We start from the raw sequence: 12,500 nt of genomic DNA, 5'->3' as shown, positions 1-12,500 counted from the left end.
AAACTTTGTTATAGATGTTTATTTTCTGACTTCTACATTATTGATTCAGTACAAAAACATTTTAGATTCCAAACATTAGTTTTCCAGCACAAAGTGAAACGTTACAGAAAAATGTTTGTATGTCAGTAAAGAAAGCAGCAGATTCCATAAGAGACACTTTTCAGATAAAAACATAATGAAGGCTGCTGGGTTTCGCTGCAGAAATAAGAAGCGAGTCGACAGTCAAAGTCTCCAGAAGAACTGTGGCTGCTTCTGCAAGATGCTCAGTAACACTTCCAGCTCATTTCCTTATAAAACTGCACACACTGCACCTCAGATACTGCTTTATTTATTTAAAGTGAAGGATCATCACATTAAATATCGACTTTGTTTCATTTATTACTGTTTACTGCTCTTTATAGGATTTGTTTAATGTAGAAACATTTAATTTCATTATTTTTGAAGGCGTCTTTACTCTACAGCATTTCTTTGCATTTCTTTGACTAAGACTTTTGCACAGCGCTGAACCTCACCAGAGCTCTGTATACAACAATCACTCTCTATACTGTCATATTGTTTTTAAATGTAAGACAACAGTGGTTTACATTTTACAAAAATGCCTTCATCTTTCTGTTTTTAGGAAATAATAATACTTTGAATTGCTCAGTGAAGCTGGAGATTCTATTCTGCTGAAACAGAGCAATGATATTTAGGTTTATTTTTAGATTAAAGATGCTGTGTCACTGTGTATTTATATCTGAAACATGATGTACTCCAGTAATAAATGCAGTAAAACCTGTCCAGAGGAACAGGATGTTTTTGTGCAACATTAGTTATTGTTTGTGTGTGTGTGTGTGTGTGTGTGTGTGTGCGTAAACAGTTACGTACGCGTTTCATGATCTTCTCGACTCCCTGCACGGTGTAACAGCAGTGTGTGTTCGGCTCACACTCCTCCAGAACCTCGCCCTTCTGCATCCGCACCGCGTGTTCAGAGGCACTCAGAGTCTCTGACAAGTTCAACACCATCAATTCATTTTTTTTAAACATTAATTAAACATTAATTTTTTTTCCTTAATACAATTTTTTTAAAATATGAAACTTTACGCAGTTGCATCACTTCCTCTCATAAACACAGAAAATCATTTTTAAAGATTTTTTTTTTAAAGACAAAGACGATCCTTAGAGTCATTTGAAGCTCAGAATATCAAGCTGAAATAAAATGTTGATTAAATTTGAGGAAAATAAGATATACTGGGAATTTAAAACTATTTAAAAAAATTATATTGCTAAGAAATCTAAAGAGAAAACCTGGAGCAATGGAACACAACAGGACAGGACAGGGTTAAACATTAAACTAATTTACACGCCAATTATTTTTTTATTCGTTATTATCAGTGTATTTTGTTAAAGTCTTAAAATAATAAAGCATTATTAAATCTATTTTAAACATTGTAAAAACAAACCAATAAATAAATAAATAAATAATTGATTAATTCGGTTGTTTAATTTTACACCTTTTAACATTTATTATTATTATTATTATTATTATTATTATTATTATGTTTGTTATGATATGAAACAAACATTACAGCACTTAAAATGTTGTTCTCTTATTTATTTTAAACATTGTAAAACCAAACTAATAAATAAATAAAGAAATAAATCATTTGTTTAATTTTACACCTTTTAACATTTATTATTATTATTATTATTATTATTATTATTATTATTATCAGTGATGGTTGATATGGTATGAAACAAATATTAAAGCACTTAAAATTTTGTTCTCTTATTTATTTATTTGTTTGTTTGTTTACTTGTTTGTTTGTTTGCACTTTTTAACATGTTACTATGCCTTCAAGCATTAACTAAGTTAACTAAACGAACTGAAATATTAATATTTTAACAATAATGTTTCATGTTTATGTATTTACAATCATACTATAAACACTATTTATTGCTTTTTCATGCTTAGTTCACATTTTACACGCGTATATAAACAGATGTTGAGCGGTTTTCTCAGAGGTTTTATTTTCGGTACCTGGCTCACACAGCTGATAGCCCTCCCGCTCAGCCAGTCGTTTATGAAAGATGCCCCTGAGGATTGTGGGAAGCAGGAGGACGGGGCGGCACACGGGGGGGTAGTGAGGGGTCACCAGCGTGTAGGGCATCAGGCTCACAGAGCCAGGCGTCCCCTCATCTGAGGGGTAGAAACAGGGGGCACGGGGGCAGAAGGAGAGGGTTAAACCTGGATTAGAGGAATGAAGTGACTGCAGTAGTGTTTATTATTTTATTCTCTCTCTCTCTTTCTCTCTCTCTCTCTCTCTCTCTCTTTCTCTCACCGCTTGGTGAGTTTGTGTTGTTGTCTTCCTCCACACTGACCCACAGCGGGTTCCTGCCCTGTCGTGCTGTACTGACGATCCGCACGGCCTTCTGCTTCACCTGTGCCCTCTCCACCTGTACACACACACACACACACACACACACACACACATACACACACACGCAATTATAGGATTGCACTTTGCCTACATATAATATGAGACGAAATCCTTCAAAGTGCCCACGATAACAATATTGCTCATCCTGATAGATTTTATAATTCTGTACTGATGTTGCCTTGTTGTAAAGGCAGCCATGGTTACCATGGAAACTTTAGATTTTTTTTTTTTTAAATAGATAAACTATCAAACAAGCTCCAAACTCTGCAGCTACAGTGTGCTCCAGGACTGACGATGTGCCATCTTTATCACCATTCATACCATCTTTACCACCATTCATACCACAGCACTCTTAAATTCTGGATCATGATTGGTCAGAAGGTGTTGATTAGTTCTCTATAACAGCAGCTCTGACAGTAGTGCAGGTTTATATTAATGCGCTCGTTCTGATGTGTTATGGTTTCTATAGTAACAGCTCACTCACATGGACTCGTACAGTGAAGGCTCCACATAAACAGTTTACAAAAAAATGGTGATATGATGAAGTTTTCTAAAAGGAGACATTTATTATTATAAGGAGGAAGGAAGGACGGAAGGAGTCTCCAGTGTCAGCGCTTTGTGACAGTCATAGCTACAAGCGTAACAAGAAAAACTGAAACAGGAAGTGCTTTACCTTTCTGGGTGCTTGATGTTGAAAGGAAAGATCCTCAATCGCTCTGATTAACTGCCTCTGTGCTCTACACAAAACAACACAACGTCCCTGAAGCTCTGTATAAAACACTGGACTGTACTGTATTGTACTGTACGATCCAAAATGGCCGCCGTCCTACCTGTAGAAATTAGGCACACGCCCACCACCCTTCAGGTCCATCAGCTGGCAGCTGTGGACGTGGCTCGCCCACCAGTAACCGTCACAGCCGTAGTGACTGTCCGTCACGTGCAGGATGTCGTTACAAGTGACGGACAGCATCCCGGCCCCGCCCCCTGCCAGTGACATGTTCACTCGGACGTAGAAGGAGTCGCCCGAGGTGACCTCATGGCTCTTCAGCTGCTGGAGAAGACTCTGATAGGCTGAGGGGGAAGAGTTAAAGCGTGTAAAGGTTTTTAGGTTTAGTTATATAGAGTGTCTTGCATAAGTATTCACTCCCTCCACATTTTGTAGTGTTACAGCATTGTAGTTTTTCAAAATGATTTAAAAAATAAAGGAATGTAAAAACATTTACTCTAATCATTAATCACTAATCAAACATTTTGTCAGGAGCTGAGTTTATGGCCTTTAGTTTATCGCTGCTGCCGAGTGGAATAAGTTAAACTAGATTATTTTCAATTCAAGTACAGTTCACGAGACGAGTTAAATTTAGAACACAGATCATAAATTCCTTCGGTGGATCGGATTACACTGTTTATCGGGTCGGTCTCGGCCCGTGGGCTGAACGTTTCACACCCCTCGTGTAAAGAGCACTTGAGATCATCGTCAAAGTATCAGAGACCTGTTAGCTTTTTAGATATGTTAGCATTTCTGTTCCTTTTATAAGGGCTGGTTAAAACCAATCCTCACCTCCGATAAATATTTTGAATTAGAATCTCCAAACCGTCAATTCAATGACTTGAACCAAATTGAATGACAGCCTCCATTTTTCAGAAGCTTGACTTAGATAGCAACAGCGTCCAGTACTGGGCGGGGCTTAGACCCTTTCTGTTTGATATGCGTGCGTGTTTGTTTTTATTCTCAGAAGACGAATTTATCTGCTTAAAGAGATGAAAATGTCGATGTGCTAAAAGTGCATGTGAACATATGCATGCATGTGAATGTGTGTATGTTTGTGTGTATGTGCGTGTGTGTGTGTGTGTGTGTGTGTGTGTGTGTGTGTATATGCCCGTGCTCACCATCTTTTTTAGGTCGCAGTGAGAGGCTGCAGGGTCCGTTGACCTGCCCGAGCGCCCACAAGGCCTCCTCCATGGTGGAATCTTCCAGATGCATCCGGAGCGCTCGCTGCTCCTTCTGAAACTTCACCTGCACAAACCCAGAGGAGTGTAAGATAATCCTGTGTGGCGTAATCCTAGTGTACATAATCACGCTATTGAACAGACGACGCGAAATGACAGCGATCTGGATGGATTTCACAATTAAGGCAAGAAAAAAATGTTCTTCTTGACGATCAGACACTACTGGAGGAATTCTGACACGAGGAAAACAAAAGTGTACTTCATTTACAGCTGTATAGAAGTTTCCAAAACCCTACTCGATCCAAACTCACTGACGTTAGTCTAGTAGCGTGAGAGCGTGAACACACACGTGCGCTTTTCATGGTTGCTTGTTAAACAGAGATAAATCATTTCAGTATCCGTATTAATGAGTACCAAAAAAACACGTACTCACATTTGGTCTGAACAAAATGGTATCGATGCACATGATGCCCACTGAAACAGCTGAAACACACACACACACACACACACACACACACCTCCAGGATCTGTGCCCCGGGGCTGATGCCCATGCTCTGGGCAGGCGAGTCCTCGCTGACGGTATGGACGAAGACGCCCGTCTTGTTGCCGCCGATGACCTGCAGCTGGCTCAGCAGCGCCTCCCCCTGGAAGGACAGCGTCAGAGCTCGGCTGGTGATGCGCACAGCCTGAGGACGAGAACGAACGAGGAACGGAGGAGCAGACGCCCGAGACACGCTGAAAGAGACGAGGAGGAGGAAAAGGCAGAAGAAGACAAGTGATGGAAAGGTAGAAGTGCAGCAGAAAAGAAAAGGAGAACAGTGACAAGATGAAGAAGAAGGGAGGAGTAAAGAAAAATATAGGGGTAAAAAGAACAATACAATAGTAAAGGAGAAAAGGGGGGATTAAAAAAAATTAGAGAAAAGTAAAGAAAAAGGAGAGAATAACAAGACAACAGAAAAAAAGGAAGAATTTTATATTTCAAATTTATTTGGGAGAAAATATCACACCAATATATAGTGTGGCTTCCTCACAGGAATAAACACACTCTAGGAAGTTAAAATTTGCTTAGTGTGTGTGTGTGTGTGTGTGTGTGTGTGTGTGTGTGCGCGTGTGTGTGTGTAATTTACCCAGTTGTTTCTGGAGAGTCAGGAGACAGTGAAATTTTTCCCTCGTCATCATCTGAAAAATTCAAATGTTAATATGGAACTTGGTCACGGCTACTCATTGACAGACACACACACACACATGCACGCACACACACACATGCATGAACGCACAGACGCACACACACACACACACACACATGCATGAACGCACACATGCACACACACACACAAACGCACACAATGAAAGAAAAATCTAGCCAAACAAGAAAAGTCATTAACGTCACAGTGGAATGCAGAAATGAACCGTGTGCGTGTGTGTGTTATCTGAGTGACTCATTCACGTCCAAATGTGTGTGTGTGTGTGTGTGTGTGTGTGTGCGTGTGTGTGTGTACACGTGTGTGTGTATTCACCTTTGCAAAGAAACTCAAAATCACTCTCCAAGTTCAGCATACAGAAAGAATCGTCACTTATCTCCGGACTGCACAAAAAAAAAAAAAAAAAAAAAACACACAAAAAATAATTTTAATTCCTTTTCCTTTATTTATTTATTTAATTTTTGTTTATTTTAATGTATTTTGATTTATTTTGATATGTTGTATATTATGTTATATAAGCACGTGCTCTGTTTATTTCTTTCTCCTTTCACGTGCAGTAGATATTTAATTTGAATATTTCCACAGATCTATGATCAATTTTGTCCGATCATTTGAATTCATGAGGAACATCTTCTTGTCTATAATTAACTTGATTTGTTTAAGCAGAATTTCTTTTTTTTTTTTAAACTTTCATAAGGTTTGTTTTTGTGTGTGTGTGTGTGTGTGTGTGTGTGTGTAATGGTTATAATAAAACCGTTTATGACGTGAGGACATAAATCTGTACGCTGCCATCTGTTCACGCTTGAACTTTACGACGCAGCCTTGGTGCAGATATGATCCTGAAGCTGTAAAGCTGAGAGATTTAACGTTTATTTCTTCCCTAATTTGAATTTGTATCTTTATTGTGTATAATTTATTATTTGTATCTGGATTGCGTTGTGTCTTCAGGAACTGAGAGTATGACTGGATCCTCTTTAGACCCGTTTCCTGCTGAGTCAGAACTGCTTGTGAGAAACTGGCTTCTGAAACCCGGATGACGTTTGTTGCACTTCGTTGTTGTCAGTTCAAACAAGTTGACTGCTTATTTAGAGGAAACAAGAATCTTGCAGGTTTTGTTGAGGATTCATGCAGGTGAGGAGATACGAATGGACCGTCTCGTAGAACCTGTCTCTAAAAACGTGTTCGTCACGTCGCAGCACAGAGGCTCAGCTTCTCCCACATCTTTCACCCTCTTCAGGGGAAACTGCTGCAGAAGTGTTCAGACATTTCAGCTGCAAAACTGCCAAGAGACTCACCTGTGCAGGTATAAAGCTCATGTCTGCAGGTATAAAGCTCATGTCTGCAGGTATAAAGCTCATGTCTGCAGGTATAAAGCTCACCTGTGCAGGTATAAAGCTCATGTCTGCAGGTATAAAGCTCATGTCTGCAGGTATAAAGCTCACCTGTGCAGGTATAAAGCTCATGTCTGCAGGTATAAAGCTCATGTCTGCAGGTATAAAGCTCACCTGTGCAGGTATAAAGCTCATGTCTGCAGGTATAAAGCTCATGTCTGCAGGTATAAAGCTCATCGGTGCAGGTATAAAGCTCACCTGTGCAGGTATAAAGCTCACCTGTGCAGGTTTAAAGCTCATGTCTGCAGGTATAAAGCTCATGTCTGCAGGTATAAAGCTCACCTGTGCAGGTATAAAGCTCATGTCTGCAGGTATAAAGCTCATGTCTGCAGGTATAAAGCTCATCGGTGCAGGTATAAAGCTCATGTCTGCAGGTATAAAGCTCACCTGTGCAGGTTTAAAGCTCACCTGTGCAGGTATAAAGCTCATGTCTGCAGGTATAAAGCTCATGTCTGCAGGTATAAAGCTCACCTGTGCAGGTATAAAGCTCATGTCTGCAGGTATAAAGCTCATGTCTGCAGGTATAAAGCTCACCTGTGCAGGTATAAAGCTCATGTCTGCAGGTATAAAGCTCATGTCTGCAGGTATAAAGCTCATCGGTGCAGGTATAAAGCTCATGTCTGCAGGTATAAAGCTCACCTGTGCAGGTATAAAGCTCATGTCTGCAGGTATAAAGCTCATGTCTGCAGGTATAAAGCTCATGTCTGCAGGTATAAAGCTCACCTGTGCAGGTATAAAGCTCATGTCTGCAGGTATAAAGCTCATGTCTGCAGGTATAAAGCTCATCGGTGCAGGTATAAAGCTCATGTCTGCAGGTATAAAGCTCATCTGTGCAGGTATAAAGCTCATGTCTGCAGGTATAAAGCTCACCTGTGCAGGTTTAAAGCTCATGTCTACAGGTATAAAGCTCACCTGTGCAGGTTTAAAGCTCATGTCTGCAGGAATAAAGCTCATGTCTGCAGGTATAAAGCTCACCTGTGCAGGAATAAAGCTCATGTCTGCAGGTATAAAGCTCATGTCTGCAGGTATAAAGCTCACCTGTGCAGGTATAAAGCTCACCTGTGCAGGTATAAAGCTCATGTCTGCAGGTATAAAGCTCACCTGTGCAGGTTTAAAGCTCATGTCTGCAGGTATAAAGCTCACCTGTGCAGGTTTAAAGCTCACGTCTGCAGGTATAAAGCTCACCTGTGCAGGTTTAAAGCTCATGTCTGCAGGTATAAAGCTCACCTGTGCAGGTTTAAAGCTCATGTCTGCAGGTATAAAGCTCACCTGTGCAGGTTTAAAGCTCATGTCTGCAGGTATAAAGCTCATGTCTGCAGGTATAAAGCTCACTTATTCAGGTATAAAGCTCACCTGTGCAGGTTTAAAGCTCATGTCTGGAGGTATAAAGCTCACCGATGCAGGTATAAAGCCTGCCTTTGCAGGTATAAAGCTCACCTTGTCTAAAACTCACCTTTTCAGGTATAAAGCTTGTGTGCCTATAGCTCACAAGAGCAGATATAAAACTCATCTGTTCACCTACAAAGCTCACATGACCAGGTATAACGCTCACCTGTACAGGTCTGAATCTGAGCTGTTCTGGTATATTGCTCACTGCTAGAGGTTTAAAACTCATCTGTGCAGGTCGAAATCTCACCTGTTTGGTATGAAGCTCACTTTTCAGGTTTAAAGCTCACCTATTCAGGGATAAAGCTCACCTGCGCAGACATAAAGGTCATCTCCAGAGGTGTGATGTTCACGTATGAAACTTTTCTATGAAGGTCTAAAGCTTACCTGAACAGGTATAAAGCTCAATTGTGCAGGTATAAATCTCACCTGTTCAGGTATAAAGCTCATGCATTCAGGTGTGAACCTCACCTGTAGAGTTTTAAAGCTCACCTGTTCAGGTATAAAGCTGACTTGACCAGGTATAAAGCTATATAAAACTCACTTTTTTTTTTTAAATCAATTGTGCAGGTTTAAAGTACTTTTTCACATATAAAGCTGACCTGTACAGGAATAACTGTAACTGTCATTTCAAAGCTCACCTGTGCAGGTATAAAGCTCACTGTACAGGTATAAAGCTCACCTGTACAGGTATAAAGCTCATCTGTACAGGTATAAAGCTCACCTTTGCAGGTATAAAGCTCACCTGTGCAGGTATAAAGCTCACCGGTGCAGGTATAAAGCTCACCTGTACAGGTATAAAGCTCACCTGTGCAGGTATAAAGCTCACCTGTACAGGTATAAAGCTCACCTTTGCAGGTATAAAGCTCACCTTTGCAGGTATAAAGCTCACCTGTGCAGGTATAAAGCTCACCGGTGCAGGTATAAAGCTCATCTGTACAGGTATAAAGTTCACCTGTACAGGTATAAAGCTCACCGGTGCAGGTATAAAGCTCACCTGTACAGGTATAAAGCTCACCTGTGCAGGTATAAAGCTCACCTGTGCAGGTATAAAGCTCACCGGTGCAGGTATAAAGCTCATCTGTACAGGTATAAAGTTCACCTGTACAGGTATAAAGCTCACCTCTACAGGTATAAAGCTCACCTGTACAGGTATAAAGCTCACCGGTGCAGGTATAAAGTTCACCTGTACAGGTATAAAGCTCACTGTACAGGTATAAAGCTCACCTGTACAGGTATAAAGCTCACCTGTACAGGTATAAAGCTCACCTTTGCAGGTATGAAGCTCATGTGTAGAGGTTTAAAGCCTGCTTGTGCAGGTATAAAATTCACTAATTCAGGTAAAAAAAAACCTACCTGTTCAGGTCTAAAGCATGCCTGTGCAAGTAGAAAACTCACTTCTGCAGGTTTAAAGTATACCTTCACACATATAAAGCTCATCTGTACAGGTATAAAGCTCATCTGTACAGGTATAACACTCACCTCTACAGGTATAACACTCATCTGTACAGGTCTAACGCTCACTGTACAGGTCTAACGCTCACTGTACAGATATAACGCTCACCTCTACAGGTATAAAGCTCACCTCTACAGGTATAACGCTCACTGTACAGGTATAACGCTCACTGTACAGGTATGACGCTCACTGTACAGGTATAACGCTCACCTCTACAGGTATAACGCTCACCTCTACAGGTATAACGCTCACTGTACAGGTATAAAGCTCACCTCTACAGGTATAACGCTCACCTCTACAGGTATAACGCTCACCTCTACAGGTATAACGCTCACTGTACAGGTATAAAGCTCACCTCTACAGGTATAACGCTCACCTCTACAGGTCTGACGCTCACTGTACAGGTATAACGCTCATCTGTACAGGTATAACGCTCACCTCTACAGGTATAACGCTCACTGTACAGGTATAATGCTCACCTCTACAGGTCTGACGCTCACTGTACAGGTATGACGCTCATCTGTACAGGTATAACGCTCATCTGTACAGGTATAACGCTCACTGTACAGGTATAACGCTCACCTCTACAGGTATAACGCTCACTGTACAGGTATAACGCTCACCTCTACAGGTCTGACGCTCACTGTACAGGTATGATGCTCATCTGTACAGGTATAACGCTCACCTCTACAGGTATAACGCTCACCTCTACAGGTATAACGCTCACCTGTGATCACTGAACTCCGGGTCTGTTCCTCTCCTGCGCAGAGAGTCTGAACAGGGAGGCTCCACCAAACTGGACCGCGCACTATTAAACCCATCATCACTGTACTGCTGGAGGAAAACACAAAAAATATAAAAAATATGTAATTATACAATTATCTACACTCACGGAACATAAAGGTACGAAATGACCTTCACATGCTCTTAATACCAGGCTGCTGAAGTAAGAGTCTGCAGTAATGATGATTAGTAAAGTATTTATGAAGACCCACTTTACTGTACTCGAAGCTGTTGGCGCAGCCGGGCGGCAGGGCGTTCATGCGGCGCAGTCTGGGTCGACGCAGGGGGCTGGACGGAGAACTGTCACAGCTCAGGTCTCTACCGCTGTCCCAGCTTAACGATCTCTCCTGCATGAAAACATCGTTAATGAAAGTAGGAACAGAGAGAAGTGAAGGAGCGAGACGTAGTGAATAAGTCAACGAGTGTCACTCACGCTGCTCTGGCTGGAGTCTCTCTGTGTCTTATGTGCTCTGAGAGTGAAGATTTCCTCTTGTAGATCCACCAGCTGTGCTCTCAGTGTGTCCTTCTCCGCCAGACTACACGCGATCTGGGCCTGCGCCTCGTCACGGGCCAGGTACGCCTAAACAGAGGGATCGACGCTAATGCTGTTAAACATTGAAGAGGAACTAGCCATGTTTGTTATGATAACAGGCCCTAGCTACATTCTTTGTGATGTTCCCAGGGTTCTATCACTCATGGCTATCTATCATGTGGTTTAGACCCTGTGTTCCCTCACCATGAGAAGAACACTAGCGTATCTATATTTATAATCACACATTCTGATAATATAGATGTTTTATTTTAAATTTGTCATTAAATTTGACTAAAATAAGCATATTAATCACCAAAACACAAAAAAGGTGTTTTGAGGTGTGACCATTAGTGACCCCAGGATCCCAACAATCTCAGAAACATCTAGGAACCTATTAGGAACCTCTAGGAACCTCTTAGAAATTTCTAGGAACCTCCAAGAACCTCTAGGAACCTCTTAGGAACCTCCTAGGAACCTCTAGGTACTTCTTAGAAACTTCTAGGAACCTCCAAGAACCTCTAGGAACATCTTAGGAACCTCTTAGGAGCCTTCTGGGAACACTGGATCATGGGAATAAAGGATCTGGGAATTTAGTACCCTGTGAATACAGGGTTTTCTGGGATTGTAGGCTCTGGGAATATGTAGTTCTGGACTGGGAATAATCTAAATATATAGGATTTTGGAAATACACTGTAGATGCGTTCCCCGTCCCTGTTAGCTCCATTAGCGCTGTCTGTGTTTACTCTCACACTCGGCTTCCTGTAACCTACGGTACTCAGTGTGACTGCTGCACAGATCTAGAACAAATATAATAATGTGTTCTCGAGTAAACACAGACAGCACAGAATGAGGAAGTGAGATCGAGTGTTGTGCCTGCAACGCTCCAGACAAAAGGTGTGTGTAGCGAAGTGAAAGGTGAAAGCGGCAGAAATAGAGATGTGACTTTTCCCCAATGCGTCAAAATAAACCTCATGCAAAAACATGAGATCACAAACGAGATCGCTTCAGTTCCGTTAAAGAAAAAAGGGAAAAAATCAAACGATTCCTAGCTGAACTGAGGCTTTTACTGAGAACAGACTTTTATACCTCAGTCGTAATCCGATCTTTCATCCTGTTTACAAAATGATCACAATATTTAAAGTTAAAAGTTAAAACCTGAGGCTCTGCTCTGCCACGCTGCTCATAAACACGCTGCTCATAAACACAGCGTCCAGTGAAGACGACTCTGCACACGATATCGCTTTAACCCGGAATAATCCCTTTTCTCTTTCTTTCATTGTTTCTATTCTTTCCTAGGCTTTCTTTCTGCTTCAGTGTGCCACTATTTTTCTTCCCTTTTTGTCTTTCTATAATTACTTTTCTTCCTTCTGTCTCTTTCCTACT

The 12,500-nt window shown here is 41.2% G+C and overlaps 1 protein-coding gene across 3 annotated transcripts in view; it reads right to left on the bottom strand.

The window, feature by feature from the left end:
• The window catches only part of card14 (caspase recruitment domain family, member 14), a 22,967-nt gene that overhangs the window by 2,350 nt on the left and 8,117 nt on the right, over nt 1-12,500 (bottom strand). For 2 of the 3 annotated variants that reach the window (XM_053232194.1, XM_053232196.1), the window contains 12 exons: nt 11,019-11,165; nt 10,798-10,932; nt 10,530-10,636; nt 5,885-5,952; nt 5,495-5,546; nt 4,886-5,102; nt 4,308-4,434; nt 3,251-3,491; nt 3,094-3,157; nt 2,322-2,436; nt 2,021-2,179; nt 868-986 (listed from right to left, as the gene is read on the bottom strand). In XM_053232194.1, coding sequence (XP_053088169.1) covers nt 868-986; nt 2,021-2,179; nt 2,322-2,436; nt 3,094-3,157; nt 3,251-3,491; nt 4,308-4,434; nt 4,886-5,102; nt 5,495-5,546; nt 5,885-5,952; nt 10,530-10,636; nt 10,798-10,932; nt 11,019-11,165 — 1,551 coding nt within the window. The remainder of the gene's footprint in view (nt 1-867; nt 987-2,020; nt 2,180-2,321; nt 2,437-3,093; nt 3,158-3,250; nt 3,492-4,307; nt 4,435-4,885; nt 5,103-5,494; nt 5,547-5,884; nt 5,953-10,529; nt 10,637-10,797; nt 10,933-11,018; nt 11,166-12,500) is intronic. The other variant, XM_053232195.1, reaches the window with a different exon arrangement.

The sequence above is a fragment of the Pangasianodon hypophthalmus genome, chromosome 2 (assembly GCF_027358585.1).
Source record: "Pangasianodon hypophthalmus isolate fPanHyp1 chromosome 2, fPanHyp1.pri, whole genome shotgun sequence".
Taxonomy (NCBI): domain Eukaryota; kingdom Metazoa; phylum Chordata; class Actinopteri; order Siluriformes; family Pangasiidae; genus Pangasianodon; species Pangasianodon hypophthalmus.
The sequence above is the reverse complement of the archived record's forward strand: the minus strand, read 5'-3'. Positions and strand labels throughout refer to the sequence as shown.